The following is a 16,487-nucleotide window of genomic DNA, read 5'->3' on the forward strand; positions in this document are numbered from 1 at the left end:
AAGAAGTTGGGCTTGGAGGGAAAAGAGCCGCATATGGTTTTGCTAAGTCCTTGAGTGAGAAGAAGAACAAGGGGGGAGCGAGCAGATACACTGGGCATTAGTGGTTAACCAAGAGCTAATGAGGGAAGAAGAAAAACAGTGGGCTCAGATGAAACCATTTAGCGTGCAGCGTATAATGTCCTTATTGCGTTTCAGGGAAAAGATGGTGTGTCATGTTAACCTCCTCTAGTGTAATTACTGTGCGGTTAAAAAGGCCTGTTTCGAATCAGCGTTGACAGCTTCAGATTCTTAAACCTGTGTGTTCTAATCAGAACGCTGAACCAAGCGCCGGTTACGTTTATTTAAGCACGTGTTCCAGCTGCTTATTGGCGCAATTTAAAGTGTAAGTTATAAGGGTAGATCTGGGACGGTTTAAAACAACAAACGGTTTCGCAGGATGCAGTGCTGGTGAGGCGAACACAGCTCTGCGGTTCTTTGCTGGCACATAAAAGCAGATCTCCTGATACCAGCAGTGCTGAGGGTTTGGCTGCAGTAATGGACCTCTCCCATGGCCAACCAATAAATCCTAACAAATGAAAGGGCCTTTCTGTCTGTCTCTCTCCAGCCCTTTTTCTCCACATCCCTCCTCCTCTATTCCTCCCTCCTCCCAGGTGTTGGAGTGGCAGGGTCAGGCCAGGATCAGGGAGGATCAGAGCGGGAGACATGTTGAATCCATCCAGCCCAAATCAGGTCCATGTGTCCTCCAGAGTGCCATTATGCTATAAATGAACTTTATAGGGGCAACAAAGTGTTGGGAAGTCTGCAAAAACATTAAAGGGGAGAGTGAGCACAGGGATCAGCTTGGAGGGGACTAATGAGAGAGAGAGGACAGCATGCTCTGGACTGTACAGTGCTCACTGGCTGGCTAATAGTCCATTAAGAACCCAGACGCAGACAGCACAAGCCCAAAGAGGAAGCAGAGATGATGGCAAACCTTTTAACCGACCTTAGAGCGTTAATGGAGGGAGCACAAGAGACAGAGAGACACCAAAATGCAAGCATTTATATATCTCATCGTAACATGGTGTAAAAATGTACCATGATTAAAACTCTAGCCCCTCTACCACCAACCACCCCCTCCACGTCATTATAAACGTAAAGGCAAAACCTAAACCCACATAAGAGAGAATGGCTTTAGAACATTCAATACATATTATACAGGTTTTAGGAAATTTAGATTGGAACATTGCAAAAATAACATTCCTGCAACATTCTAGAAACATCTGCTATAAAAACGGTTCATTATGTTATTAAAACAATCATTCCAAGTGTTTCCAGTTAGATGAAAAATGCATAATACATAAACTATAAACAGATTAAAAAAGATAACCTTAACGTTCCTCCAACTAAAACATTTGCAGCAACATTGTAGGAATGTTAAAAGTTTTGTAGGAACGATTAAATGTAATGCAAAAACGGTTCTCAAAACAACTTAAAAAAAAGTCAGAAATTGTTATGCCTAAAATGATTAATTGTTTATTAAGCATTATACATTGGGGTATACAAAAAAACAGAATCTAAAATATAAACAGAATTATAGGGGAGAGAAAAAAAGCAAGAGATAACAAGACATGAGCAGAAAGTCAAAACATTACAGAACAAAAAGCAGCTAGGATTTGTATGACGTGGATGGATCTGCAGACACAGTGAGGCTAATAAGCTGCAGCCCTGCTATGAATCACAGCACAGACACACTACAGAGTAACTGAAGCAACTAAGCGCATCAAAGGCGCATGAACAGGACGATGCCCCCCTCCCTTACCACGACCGCCAGGGGAGCCGTTAACCAGCAGGCCTACACTGTGATCCTTACAGCAATGATTAATGAGCACAGAGAACGAGAGTGTGAGAGAGAGAGAAGGGAAAGTGAGGGAGAGAGCGTGTGAGAGAGAGAGCGAGAGAGGATGTGTAAGAGAGAGAAAGCAATGGAGAGAAAGGATGTGAGAGAGAGAGAGAGAGAAACAGAGGGGGTGTGTGAGTGAATGAGTGAGTAAGAGAGAGAGAGAGAGACATAGTGTGTGTGTATATTTGTGTGTCTCTGGTTCTGCTTATGGTCTGGAAATAAGATTAAAGGGAAATCTCCAAACAGATTGAATTGTATTTGCAATAATTGCTGTGAACAGCTTATACCACATAGGCCACAAATAACACAGCCATAAAAAAAAAAAACACGGTGAAGAGAAAAAACAGAGGGAGGAGAAAGAGGCTGCGATCTGAAACCGCTCTCTCACTTCCTTAAGCAACCAAATACAAGAGAAATGTTGGATTCATTAGAAAGTATAAAGCATGAGGTTAAAGCTCAAATACACTCAAAGGATTTTAGTTCAAAGCGCTGGAATGTCCTCCTTCCCAAACAGAGCCACATGTTACAGCTGATAACATTCTCGAAACATATGGACTGTTTCAGAGCACAACCGCTAAACAAGCTGAAGAAGATGACAAAACATTGAATTAAAAAATAATATTTCCATATCTGAGCTAATGACAAGCCAGAGAACAACAAAGCAAAACAGAGCAGATAAGACTGATATTATATCACCCAACAGGCATCCACATTTCCCGTGACTTCAAAAAAAAGTCTAAATCCTTTTAAAGGAAGCTCAATATTGTCTCTCCGGTAAGACTCCACATCAGGTTTATAGGTATTTCTGGGATACCAAACCTTCCAGGGAAACACAAAAGTATAAATCAATGCAAGCTACGAGATAAAAGAGGAGCCTTCATGCCAAAGAGCCCCCTGTCATTCCTGCCGTGATTGTGTTTAAAGTAAAACCACATGCACTGACAAACATGAAGTAAAATGAAATGAGAGAGTGGCGTATGGACAAAAAGCATGATTTGATTAGTGGATTTCAAACTGGAGGCTGAGGACATCCAGCGGGGGATCTGAACCCTGGATTACTCTTATTCCTTCTTATTAAAATAATTCTGTTGGCTTTCAATTAATTTAGTTTCTACCAAACGACTGACATAAATATTATACCTAGTTTCACAGAGTCTGTTTATTCCTGGTCAGGGCTGCGGTGGAGCCAGAGCCTATCCCGGGAACACTGGACATCCATCGCAGCACGTTCACACACACATTCACACACACCTTCACAACTATGGGTAAATTAGGGTAGCCAATCAACCCACAGCATGTTCTGGGAGGTGGGAGGAACCTTGAGAACCCAAAGGAAACCCACACAGACACAGAGAACATGCACAGATACATCAAACTCAGGAGCTCAGGATCGAACCAGGAACTCTGGAGCTGTGAGGAGGCAACTGTGTCACCCTCATAGTCATCATAATTGAATCTTTACTCTTAACTGCACAGTGTGTATGTATCCTGTGTGTGCTGAGTAAACTATTAAATGTTAGGTAGAGCACAGAAAAAAATAATAATAACAAAAAAGGAAATGGCACAGCAACTCAAAGCAAAGAATTTAATCTAAAATAAATCTAGGCTGAAAAACTAATACGGAACTACTATGCCAAGTTGCCAGTTTATTAGGTACAATCCCACAAAATGTACATTCCAAAATGTGGAATAAATCAAGCAGGCGAGCATGTCTAGCAACGGTTAGGGTTCAGTTGAGCCCTGAAAGGCAAAAGCAACCTTAGCAAATTTGATTACAGAACAAAGTTGGCACTAGGTCAACATTTGTCAGTTCTGGCATCTTTCAAACATCTTCCAAAACACAAACACTGCTTGTGGCTCAGCACGTCTAAGAAAGATACAGGTGAGAACCACATACAAAGCAGACCTCGCACCAACGTTGGGGTAAAAAAAAAAAAACCTGCATTTGCTTTGGGCACAATCAAAACTGGACAGCTGAGGAGTGGAAAATACAAGTCAGAATGATCCAGGCTCCTACAAGCCCTTGCTTTGCACAGCTTTGGTGACCTGCACAGATAAGTTTCCTCAACATTATCATGTGTATAAATTTCAGTAATGTCATAAATGATCATTATAATAATAAATAATATAGACTACACTAAAATCCCCATTTTGCTTATATTAACTGCTTACACTACTAATCATCCCGCATCCCAAAAGTGAAATTTATTTATACCTAATATTATACTTGGTTATGCTCATGGGACGAATAAAGGCATGGGAGCATACTGGGGGCTCGTGCAGCACAACACATTCACTACATTCATTCATTCATTCACCCTCAGTAACTACTTTATTGTGGTCAGGGTCACGGTGGTTTAAATTATTAATTTGTTTATATTTTGGGAAATGGAGCTAACTAAGTTTATGTGCAGATGGACTTGGTCAAGGGGGTCTGCAAGGATGGGATTAAAAAAAAAATTAGAAAAGAAAGAAAATTTTCTACACTTCTCCTGATGGGCAACCCACTGAATTAACACACTGAGACATTTTAGTCTAAAGCAGGCACTTTTATTTATGTTAGAATTGCTTAAAACTATTGTTTAAAATAAAACAAAAAAAGCAAAAAAGAATATAATTTTGAAAAAAAAAAAACAAGAAAGCAAGCTACCTGAAGATCAAATAGTAGAATTTAGATGATTAGGCACATCCTGTAAGATTTGGCATTGTCTATACAGAACTAAAAACCTCAGTTTATATAAGTTAGTAAAAATCAGTAGCCCTTTTTATGCAATAAATTATCAGCATAGCCAATTAGCATAGGAGCGCAGTTAATATGTGCTAATAAACTTGCTGTCGTTATGTTTTGTTAATGTCAGTGCTACAGCTAAAGGTCAGCTAGTGGCTTCTAAATGCACTGTACTATTTCAGAAGAGGGGAAAAGACATTAATACAATGAAAAAGTACAATGAATAGGTATAGTGTCATTCTAGTCCAGTCCTGCTGAATAGTATTACCATAAACATGGTGACCATTAATCAAAAGTAGTACAAAGCCCTGATAAAAAATATCAGATTTTGGAAGCACCAAGAAAAAAAAATTATCGCAAATGCATCACATCTGCAGCTATACAATAAAACGAACCACAAAGAGCTATTTATGTCATCAAAACTTGGCCAGCCAAGTCACACCACAAGAGGGCAGCATCATCCAGGCAACAGGAGCAGATATCCAGGCTGTGTCCTGTGTCACCCAGCACCAGTAACACTCGCTGACTCAAATCCATGAACGCACAGCTGGCTACCACATCATCAGTGAGCTAAACGTGATCAAGTCTAATCTAAATTACGGCTCCTTTTGAGCATGGGTCAAATCACTTGGATCTTACATTTTGTGCCTGACAAAAACAAAAAAAAAAAAAGAAAGAAAGAGTAGGAGACCTGCTCCCTAACCAGTTTTCTATAAAAAGATATCTAAAAATGTAGCTCTCTCTATATGTATATAGAAGGAAAGGATACTGAGTTTCATAAATCTGAAAACATAGTGTAGAATAAGTAGAATAAATCCCTCAATGCACTGCAGCTTGGGGGACACACACTGCAGGAAGTAGGTTTCAGAAACGGATTCTTTTTCCTCCCCTGGGCCTTTCCATTGTGTTTCCAAAGCAAACCTTCAACACCAAATATCGAACCACTCAATTATTCCTCCTAGACATTTCTTAAACATTATATTTATAACCATCAGGAAGAACACTCAGAAAAAAAAGTAGTAAACTCTTCATTCCAAGTCTTCTTCTTCTACAACTTTTGTACTGGCAGTATCTTTTACGCAGTAACATGAATGTATGATACCTTTAAAAATAACTTAAAATAGAAGGCTGTTATTAAAGACCACTCTTGTACCATTAATTAGCTTCAAGGGTTATAATTTAAAGGTACACTTGCAGCTTTCCAGGTAAAAGATAAAGGTAAAAAAGTGCATCACCCCAGTGACAAAGAACCCTACAGTTTACTACCTTTTTTCTCCTATTCACCTATTCACTGATTATAGTACGCAGGAGTAAAGTACTGTAGTTCTTTCAATCAGTCCTGCAAATGCTACTCCTAAGACCTATGATACTTATCCCGATCTGTGATTAGTGAGATTTCTAATATCTTTGATGCTTTTTGACTGATCCTTGTTTTCTAACTGCACACCTTCAGTGGCTAAAGTGGATTTGAGTCAGAGTGTGTCTCTAGGCCAGGTTTAACACACAAACTGCTGCCTCATTCGGATAATCTGCAGCAACGCTGCCTGAACGTCTTCATCCATGTGACCCTGCAAAACACAAGCAAGTTGATACTGTTACAGTCTGAGCAAATCTGGTTTCAGCCACTTTTTAAGCCGGAGGCATGGTTTAGCATTTGTATGCTGCTATATGAGACTTCAAATGAGTGGCGGCCTGGGAAAACTCTTCACATGGTCAAATTTTGACATGCTATGAAAACTACATGTTTTTTGCAACCAGAAATAACATTATAGCAATTTAGCATATTTTAGCATTTTAGCATTTATTCTGGTTATCATCAAACGTGACATTTTTAAGATTCCATTCCAAATCCACTGAAAGACACTAACACATGATCTATACTATTTTTTTTCATGTTTTTTTTTTTTTTTTTAAATCAAAGACATCTGGCTGTTTTATACCACCACATTTGTTTACCAGCTCTTTAACCACCATGATCTTTGCAGAAGGCCTTAAAGTAGAGATGTAAAACTATATTTAAACCAGATTTTTCATCATTTTTGGCTGTTTTCTTGTTTTCCAGCCACAGCATTATCCAATGGGTTTCTCCACACCACCTTACAAATAACCCGAGACAGATTAGACAGATTTCCCCTATGTGGAGAGAGACGTACCTGTGCAGCACTGAGAAGATGAGTTCGATAAATTGAAACCACCTCTCTGTGTTGCCTCTCAGCATCCTGTGACAGCGAAGAAAGAACAGATCAGCAGGGAGGTTGTGAGTAAGGAGGAACAGATGTCTCTTGTGAATGTGTCTCAACCGTAAATAGTGGTTGCAATTTTCCCAGCGAGTGTGCGACTGCGAGAGTGAGTCAGACAGTCAGAGTTTGTGTTATTGTAACTCTATTAGCCTCATGTCTTATGAGCTCAGAGTGGCAGAAGGCCTCACTTACGTGTTCTCTCTCACTCAGTCTCACTAGCCACAGTGAATCTAAACCACAGTTAAATCCATCCACAGAACATCCACTTTTATGAAAAAGAATGTTGTGTGGATCAAATGGATCAAACTCAATAAAATACAAAACCAAAAGTAATAAAGTTGGGAAACAGCTTCAGTGAGGTTTTTTTTGTGTAATCCAATTTCTCCTGAGATTCGGGCAGTCCCTCTCTGGCCCAGTTTCACCCCAGTGACTCATTCAGGCACATAATAAAACATGGATTTGGTCATAAATATGAGAATTTCATTAACATTTTATTTTTGCCGGAGCACCAAGTGGGCTGGCCGAAAAAAAGGCATATTTTCTCCCTGACTGTGTGAATTTATGGTTAATTTTTGTATACTTATTCATGAACTGATTACTGTTTATAAGCAGAAAAGTTTCTGGAATTGACTGAGAAACAGGGTACACTGCTACAGGTGCACTATCGATATTTTCCTCAGTTGTTCTTGAAAAAACAGAATGGTCTTTAGTGACTGTGACAGTTTAATACAGAACAGAAAATGAGCTATTCATGCTCGAGTACTATATTCATGGTAATTACTTTGCACCCATGTTTCAAAGTCTTTAAAACCTTTCATCACCACCTCCTTGTGTCATGTTTGACAAAATTTTTAACACATTTTGTGTCACATTTTGGGGATTGCCTGCTAGCCAGATTACATAATATACTAAATGCTAATACAAGGAGTTGTATATAGTATACCATATAGTATACCATGCTGCAGTGTACAGGACATATAACACTATTTTATACACAACACAGAAGACATTACCCACAAGAAGTTTGTCAATTGGACAACAGAGACACCAGGTAGTGGAAAATGTAGACCCATAACAGGCAAAAATAGAGGTTTATTTAGATAACGGTGAAGGAAAACAGTAACACATCTCTGATGCTTTGCATGTTCCACTGTTCTACAATTGTTGCTTGGTTGGGCCAATTTAGTCTAATCAGTATTGACTGGCATATTTATTTCCACTGTAACTAAATACTATCGTTTTATGCCAAACTAAATCATGTTTAATTACTGAATCCTACTGTAATGTGCCCCATGTTTGTAGATGCACTGGAAGCGTTTAGCTGAAAGTGCTACTTACAGCCAGCTGCTGCTGGAGGCTCTTGACCTGCGCCTGGAGTGTGTCAATGTGTTGAGCATGTCTCTTGTTGGGAGTGTTGCCAGTGTAAGCCAGCTGGGACAGGCCATTGAGAGCCTGTTTCAACCTCTCTACATCTGCCAGCAGCTCTGTAATCTGAAACACACAGATTCACTAACTTAAAACATATAATTAGCTGACAAACAAAGGTTTCAAGAGCATGTTCATTGGTAAGACATTCTGTTACATACACCAGATAATGTTCTGCAAGAATCCAGACATGTATTAGTCCAAATGTTTACATGACAATTCAAAAAGAACATTATAATCTTCACCCTTTTGTCTTTGGCCTCAGTCTGTTCTGAGGAAGTCTGGATCCTTTTCTGGAGGTCACCGATGGTGCTCAACGAGTCATCGTATCTCTCTTTCAGATCTTGGATCTCTTTCTCAATTGAGGTGCTCTTGGTCTGCAGGGCCTCCGTCTCCATCCTTGCTCTATTCTCGCCTTCTTTGGCCTGGGCTGCTTCCTGGTATAGTTCCTCGCACTGCTCTTCTAAACCCAAGAGCCGATCACTGAGCTCCCCTACCTCCTCTTCCAGCCTCTGCTTCTCAGCTTTGAGCTCACACAACTGACCTTCATGGCTGCGAAGATCATCCAAGGCATGTGTTGCCCTAAGGAGCTCTGTCTGCAGAGTGGCTACGTCCTCAGCCCTCTGGGCACTGGTCTCCTCTTCTTCCCTCAGGGCCAAACGGAGCTTGGCCACTTCTTGCTCCAGGGCCTCTCTGGCATGGCTGTGTTGAACCAGTAGATCAGCATCAGTTCTGTGGCTCTGCAGCTCTTTCTCCAGGTCTTGGATGCGGTGGACCTCCAAATCGTAGGCCTCATTGAGGCTCTTGCACTCGGCCTGTGCCTCCTGCAAACTGCAGGTCAGCGAGCACCTCATGGCCTCAAACTGCTCAAGATGAACATACTCATTTTCTAGACGCTGTTGGAGGTTCTTCATTTCAGTATTGCAGAGCGAGTTCTGTTCCTCCAGTTCAGCTCTCTGAACAGTTACCTCCATGTACTGCTGTTCCAGTTCCACTAACTTTAGACTCAAGTTCTCCATCTGGCCTTTATAGTCATCTTCTATTTCTCTGTATTTTTCACTGGAGAACAGGTTAGCCTCCAGTCTCTTCTGCACAGATTCCATCTCTAATTTCACAGTCTCTTTGTCTTGTCTCTCAAGTTCCACATCAGTCTTTGCACTTTTGTATTTCTCCTCCATTTTTGCTAGCTCCTCTCTTAGATCCTTCACAGTGGCATTGAAGGCCTTTTCTTTTTCCTCCAGAACACTCACTGGCACAAATTTAGATTGAATGGCTTCATGAATAGTGTCCAGCTCTTTCTTCTGGGCTTCAATTTCTTTGTGAAGTTTTAAAGTACCTTCTTGAATAGACTCATATTTGGAAAAGGCCTCTTTGGCACTTCCTTCTGCTTCAGCTAAAGCACTGTTTAGCTGGCTTTTTATTGCCTCATGGTCAACAATGCTGATATAGTCCTTTTCTAATTTCTCCTGTAGATTTTCTTTTAACATAGCGCTTCCCTCTTTCACCTTCTTCAACTCATCCTCTTTAACTTTTCCATCTTCCTCTAATTTGTGAATTTCAGCCTTAGCTTTCTCCAAAGCTTCATGTAACTCTTTCTGCACTTTCTCATACATTTCTCTTTTAACAAACTCTCCCTCTAAGTTCTGTTTCAGTGCAATGTTCTCAGTTGCCATAACCTCAAGTTCCTTCTCTTTATCTTTGTACTTCCTCTGGAGATTCTCTAGATCCTTTTCCATCCCTGCTTTATGGGCCAAAAGTGCAGCAACCTCACTTTCATACCTTTCGTTGGGTATGTGAGTGCTCTTCAGGCTGCTCATGTTTTCAGCCAGAGAGGCCTTCTCCTCCTGGAGCCTCCTCAACTGCTCCTCAGCATGATTTCTCCTCTCATTTGTCTCATCAAGCTGGTCCTTAAGCTCCTCCATAGCAAGATTCAGAGCGTTCTTCAATCCCTCATGAGTCTCAACAGGAACAAACTGTGTCTGGAGGTTCTTGCTGAGCTCGTGCAGCTCTTCTCTAAGCAGCTCCCTCTCATCTTCACCATCCTCAACCTCGCAGATCAGCGACTGACATTTAGAAGTGACATCTGCCAGTTTTTTCTTCAGGATATCACTCTGTTCCTCAAGAGTGACTCTGAGTCTCTCATGCTCCTGAAGGGGGATAGTGTCCCTGTGGTCCACCTCCCTGTGGAGCTCAGCCACCTCCTCTAGAACACGATCGTAATCCTCCCGCAGCTCCACCAGCTGCCTCTCCTTTTCATCCACCGCATTAGTCAGAAGGTTCTTCATGTTGTCGAACTTCTCTCCAGGCACCATGGTGACCAGGCGTTTCTCTGTTTCTTTAACACGAGCCTCCATTTCTACGAGAGTCTCAGCCATCTCATCACGCTCTTCTTTCATTGCATTAAGCTCAGCTGTCAGCTTCTCGACCTCTTCAGCCAAGAGAGCTTCACTCTTTTTATATTCCTCCAGAGCTTTCTCACTCTGCTTCAAATGATTCCTGACCCGGCCGACTTCAGCTGACGCACCTTCATATTTAACCTTCACCTCATTGAGCTGAGCTTTGAGGTCGTCTAACATTTGGTTGCCAAGATGCTCCTTTACTGTGATCACATGTGCCTGCAGCTGCTTGACCTTAGCTTCGGAGTCCAGCATCCTCTTTTGGACGTCTCCCAATGCCCCCTCTAGCTCCTGAATCTGCTGATCTGCTTCTCGTTTGGTGGCGTCTCGACTCTGAACCAGTTCTTCACACTCCTTGGTCTTTCGTGCAAGTGCCACCTGGAGGCGTCCTACTTCTTCCTGTGCAGCCTCCTGCTGCTTACGGGTGGACCTTAGCTCCTGACGTAACGTCTCCACCTCATTAGGGGCTGCAATCACTGGGTGAGAGAGCTCTAAGGGTCGGGATACAGAGCGAGATGGAACAGAAGGCTGCAAAACCTGCAATCAGAAAGTGCAGATGTCAAAATTAATCCAGCAGCTCAGCAGGATGTGTCCTCCATAATCTAAATACATATTCATGCTTTATTACACCAATAGAGAAGTTTTCTCTTAATATTAATAAGTATCTGCTTACATAAAAAAACTGCAATGAAAAATAATGGGAATTAGAAAATGTGCAATAAACAACACCACAAATCAGGGGGAAAAGAATATTTTACCTGAGCTGAATCCAGACTCTGAGCTTGTCTGACAAGAATAGTATCTTTCCCTGCACAGAAAAAAAAATTTCCACACCAAATCTCATTTAGAGAGTCAGATTAGTTCATATGAATGCATTCCAGATATTTCTCAAACTTAGCAGGAAGCCTAGGCCTTTAAGTCGCATTACTAACTCACCTTTAATCACAGACTGGCCTGAGTAATCTCCCTGCAAAATAAAATCATGCAAATGTATTAATTAGAGTCATCTTGTCAATGTGGTTAGAACACAGGCCCCATGATGCTGCATGGTGTTTCATTATTATTTGCCCTGTCTAGACACTCACCAGATGGCTCCGGAGCTGAACCTTCACAGTCTCTGTAGCTGTAGTCTCTTTCTCTCTGGCAGACAGCATGCGCTTCAGTTGCTCCCTCTGATTACAGCAACAGGACAGAAAGTGAGAGGAAGTCAGTCATCTTTCATGTTAAAGCATTAAAAAGGTGGTCGGGAGACGTGCTGTTAAAAGAGCTGTAGAAAATCACTGAAGAAATGTACATTACCTCTTTGTGAATGTCCTCCACCATCGACTTCTCCTGTAATGGGGATAAAATGAAATGAATCACGAGCTGTAATTACAGCAGTGCACATTAGATTACAGATCAATTTCCGATGGATGCATTGAGAAAAGTTCATGTAGGGAATAACACAAGACAGACCGTGCAGTTATACAAAAATAATTCACAGTGAGCTTGCCCAATGCGAAGCTTTTACCGCAGTGATTTTTCCAATGTTTATAATTTTTTTTATTTTATTAAGGAACAAAGCATCTCAATTTTTAACTGTTTATAGTTACATTTAATATTTTGGTACGTCCACGAGAAAAGTTCGTTCCTGCCATTGCTTACGTCATAGCAGTTATAAGCAGTTGCTCCCTCACCAACTTCTCTTTTTATGCCGTGTTGGGAAACTTACTGACTGTCAGAAAGCACGGACACCCGAGATTCCTTCCGTAAATGTTAAACAAGCATCTACTAACAGAACTCTTCACCACATCAATGATACGTTTTTCTTTGTTAAACAACGTTTTTTTTTATAAAAATCTGTTTATTTTTAGGCTTAGATAATGTAGACTGTCTGCCATACTGGCCCTGTGTATGAGCGATTACTATACAAACTACTAATATAAACTTATATTAAAGCCAGAACTACTGCCAGAAACATGCAGTTACATAAAATTAATCCACACCTCCTGACCAATCAGATTCAAGAATTCAAGTGCACTGCGGTATAAGCAAAGATAAGGCGCATACGGACATTATAAAGCATGATCAAATTTGTTAAAACATACATAGGCTCAGGAATGCTAACAAGAAAATCCTAGAAGGCAGAGAGAATTTTAATCACAAAAAAAAAAACCTGGCATATGTCGGTGGACGTATGCTACCAGGATTCATGATAAATAGCATGCTCTATTAGTGATGTGCTATTTGCAAATGAGTCAGCTGTTTTAGATGATGCTTTTCAGTAAACGCTGGGAGCCTACTCATATGTACTTTTTTTTTCTTTCTTTCTTTTTTTTTTTTTGAAGGCAACGTATTATTCTTGCGGTGTAATTTAATCAAAAAGCTTCCAGTGAAACCTCTTTTCAACATCAGAGCTTTCCATTAGCATGAATTCATTTATCTTCACTAAGTGCTTTATCCCAGTCAGGGTCAATGACGTTTCGTGTTACCTTCTTTAATTAAATCAAATAACTTTTTTTTCTTTGTCTGTCCAAACAGTGCACGAGTGTTCGAAAACTTATTGGTGAACTGAGCCAAACAATTTGAATCACTGAAAAAGGCCAGAATACATTCTAGCCTGCACTTTTACTGACCAAAGAGACCACAGCGTTCTGTCCTTGTTTTATACTAGTTCACAAAAATGAGGTTCATGGATTCACAGGTCAAAGTTCACCCAGATAAATCTCATGCTAAGTAAAAGTAACTGCCACTAAAAGCAAATGTGTGTATTTTACAGCCCGTGTCTTAATTTTTATCTTCAGTAAATTGCCTGTTCCACCAGGCAAATTTTATTTGGGTTTGGTCTAACCACTGTTTTAGCTGAAAAAGCAGAAAAGTGTTTTCAGGTGTCTCTTGTATCGGCATTGCACAGGGACAGAACTTGAAAATACTACAGCTAAACACCTCTGCAGGTTTGTGTGTGTGTGTGTGTGTGTGTGTATATACCTGACTGAGCTGCTGTTGCAGCATACTGACTTTGTCCAGTAGAGCCCTCTGTTCCTGATGATACTTCCTCAGAGTCTCCTGCTGGCTCTCATTCTGCTTCTCAAGATCCTGAAAAATAAACACAAAAGCACAGAAAATGTAGCCTACTGGATAAATATTTCTGACGGAATACTGCAAACCAAAAGCTTTAACTCCACAGATAAATGCAGTCAGTTCCTCTTACATGAATAATCTGATCCCTGTTAGGTGATGTCTCAGGGGTCACATCCACAGACAGCTGTAGACACAAGAGAGGAAGAGAAACTCAGCTGAGCTAGGTGGAAACCACTACCAACACTGATCATACTGAAACATACATCTCCTGAGGCTAAAAAATAAACACTGCTGTCCTAACTGCTTTATAATATCATAACCGATGGTGAGTTATTAAAGTCCTAACACACTGCACTTCCTGTCTCCAACAGCAGGTGGCAGTAAAGTCAAGCTATACAACAGACCACCAGTCAACACCGCCGTGCTTATTCCAGTATCAGTTAAGGTTGTTTTGTTGCACAACTCCATCACTCCAGGCTTTAGATCTAATCTAAGCTTTACAATTAAAACAAAACATCAAAACAAAGCTCCCAGCTCAGGATTTGCGACTATTTTTTTCCCCCTTTTGCAGCTGCTCCCGTTCAGGGTCGCCACAGCAGATCACCCGTACACACATTTTAATTCCGGCACAAGTTTTACGCCGGATGCCCTTCCTGACACAACCCTCCCTGTTTCTGGGCTTGGGACTGGCACTGAGAGAGCACTGGCTAGTGCAACCCTCCAAAGCCTGGGGTCTGTTCCCTGACCGGGAATCGAACCCGGACCGCGGCGACGAGCCCACCGTGTGCTAGCGAATGATAATCTGAAGAATAATAATAAATCAAATATAAACTATAAGAACTGTGAGAGATAATTTATAAACTAGTCTCAACACTGTGTTAAAAACTGGGGAAAAAAAAGTGCATAAACATGTGAATGGATAAACACTGACTACAATAAATAGACCTGCTTTCCTCACGTCCCTCTTATTAAAAGTACACTCAGTAGTTTTGGCAGAAGTTTGCTAAAGTTAACTGATTCAAATAAATGCAGGTTAGAAGCTATAGAATGGCTGCTTTATGACCTGTCCTGATTGGCTCAATGTTGGTGGCACATATTTTCTTCCTGTTCTGACTTCCTCATTTATCACACCTTTTAAATCCACAGTAATCAGCTCAGAGTACAAAACCATCTAAATAATCAATAAAAATGTGAATAATGATTTCATCTCCACCTTATCAGTGATATTGTTTTGTGATAAATGAAACACCAGTGTGTAGTGTACATCAGACAATACTGCAGTACCTGTCTCTTCTTCAGTTCCACCCTGCTAGCTTCTTTTGCTGTGAATACAGATTAAGGAAGTGTTAAAATATTAGCTTCATAGCTCACGCTGTACAAAATGACAGATTACATTCATCAGAGCTCAATTCAGACAAGAGTTCGCAAAGAAAATCTGTGATCTGTGATTATCTACACAGTCATAATGAGGACCTTTTCTAAAGAGATTTTTAAAAAAAACTGACTTACATAAGCAACGTAACAAACACATACACACACCCACACACACCCACACCCAAAACCATAATGTATCTGCTCCATGCTGTGCACACCTGGCTGTACAACTCACTTTCCTAGAAGAGTCCCTGCTGTTTCACTAACACTACACAACACCACACCACATCCTCATTTACTTTCCCTCCTTCTTCCATCCACAGTCCTCTTTTTAAAAGCCTTACTTTTTTTCCTTACTCCACCCTTCATTTCAGCTCTTAATACTGTCATTTCTATTACTCCTATCAGGGCACTGTAATGCTACACTGACCAAGATACACACACACTCGCACACACTCGCACACACTCGCACACACTCGCACACACTCGCACACACTCGCACACACTCGCACACACTCGCACACACTCGCACACACTCGCACACACTCGCACACACTCGCACACACTCGCACATACATATAATTTTCCCCATTTTTACACATCAGCAACTTTGCCCTCCTACGTCTCTGTTTTGTACTGCAGCAAGGACAAATTTCTATTACTTTTCAAGAAAAACATTTTGTAAATCAGATTAATGTAAAACCAGAGGTGCCAACATTGCTGACAAGTAAAATCTAGCAGGCAAAGACAAGACAGTGTACCAAGAGACAGTATAAAACCAAACCAAAACATACCACAGCCACTGCCTAGTGTTTTCTACTGGCTCACAAGACAGGGGCTTGTGAATTCACAGGTCACCTTCATCAAATCGGTGCAAAATGAAAGTAAGCTACCAGAAGCAAATGCGAGTCTTTCATGTACCTTGTCCTTTCACCCTGTGGCTTTTTATTAGTTATTTTTTGAACTATTATCATTATTTCCTTTATTATTATTATTAGTAGTAGTAGTAGTAGTGATTTCACTCATTACTTGGTTTTACTTGGTTGGTCTGACAGCTGTTTTATCTGAAAAAGCTGAAGTTTAGTTTTCAGGTGTCTCCTGTACCACCGTAGCAAGAGGTCAAATGCTATATCTAAAGCATAAATGTTGGCACCTCAGTAAGATGATCTTCAGGTGTACCATTAGCACGCTGTAGAAAAAAGTGCAATTTGAAGACATCTTTCCTTGCCATTCAATCACTTATATACTAATGAAAGAATGCTTGCAGATGTGGATCCTAGAATACTACAAAATCCTGCAGTTCTGAGCTGTTGCTTTTCAAAGCTTCTGCTTGCTGTTCACAAATTAACCAGTGCTCTATGAGGTGATTTTAGACCAGTGCT

The 16,487-nt window shown here is 40.8% G+C and overlaps 1 protein-coding gene across 4 annotated transcripts in view; it reads right to left on the reverse strand.

The window, feature by feature from the left end:
• Positions 1 to 3,515: 3,515 nt before the first annotated feature.
• The window catches only part of uacab (uveal autoantigen with coiled-coil domains and ankyrin repeats b), a 55,481-nt gene continuing 42,509 nt past the window's right edge, over positions 3,516 to 16,487 (reverse strand). For all 4 annotated transcript variants that reach the window (XM_026937558.3, XM_053229402.1, XM_026937559.3 and 1 more), the window contains 11 exons: positions 15,016 to 15,053; positions 13,862 to 13,915; positions 13,639 to 13,746; positions 11,971 to 12,003; positions 11,757 to 11,843; positions 11,608 to 11,638; positions 11,430 to 11,479; positions 8,521 to 11,208; positions 8,189 to 8,341; positions 6,764 to 6,829; positions 3,516 to 6,178 (listed from right to left, as the gene is read on the reverse strand). In XM_026937558.3, the coding sequence (XP_026793359.3) occupies positions 6,107 to 6,178; positions 6,764 to 6,829; positions 8,189 to 8,341; positions 8,521 to 11,208; positions 11,430 to 11,479; positions 11,608 to 11,638; positions 11,757 to 11,843; positions 11,971 to 12,003; positions 13,639 to 13,746; positions 13,862 to 13,915; positions 15,016 to 15,053 (3,380 nt within the window). In that variant the 3' untranslated portion in view covers positions 3,516 to 6,106. The remainder of the gene's footprint in view (positions 6,179 to 6,763; positions 6,830 to 8,188; positions 8,342 to 8,520; positions 11,209 to 11,429; positions 11,480 to 11,607; positions 11,639 to 11,756; positions 11,844 to 11,970; positions 12,004 to 13,638; positions 13,747 to 13,861; positions 13,916 to 15,015; positions 15,054 to 16,487) is intronic.

The sequence above is a fragment of the Pangasianodon hypophthalmus genome, chromosome 25, assembly GCF_027358585.1.
Source record: "Pangasianodon hypophthalmus isolate fPanHyp1 chromosome 25, fPanHyp1.pri, whole genome shotgun sequence".
In the NCBI taxonomy this organism is placed as follows: domain Eukaryota; kingdom Metazoa; phylum Chordata; class Actinopteri; order Siluriformes; family Pangasiidae; genus Pangasianodon; species Pangasianodon hypophthalmus.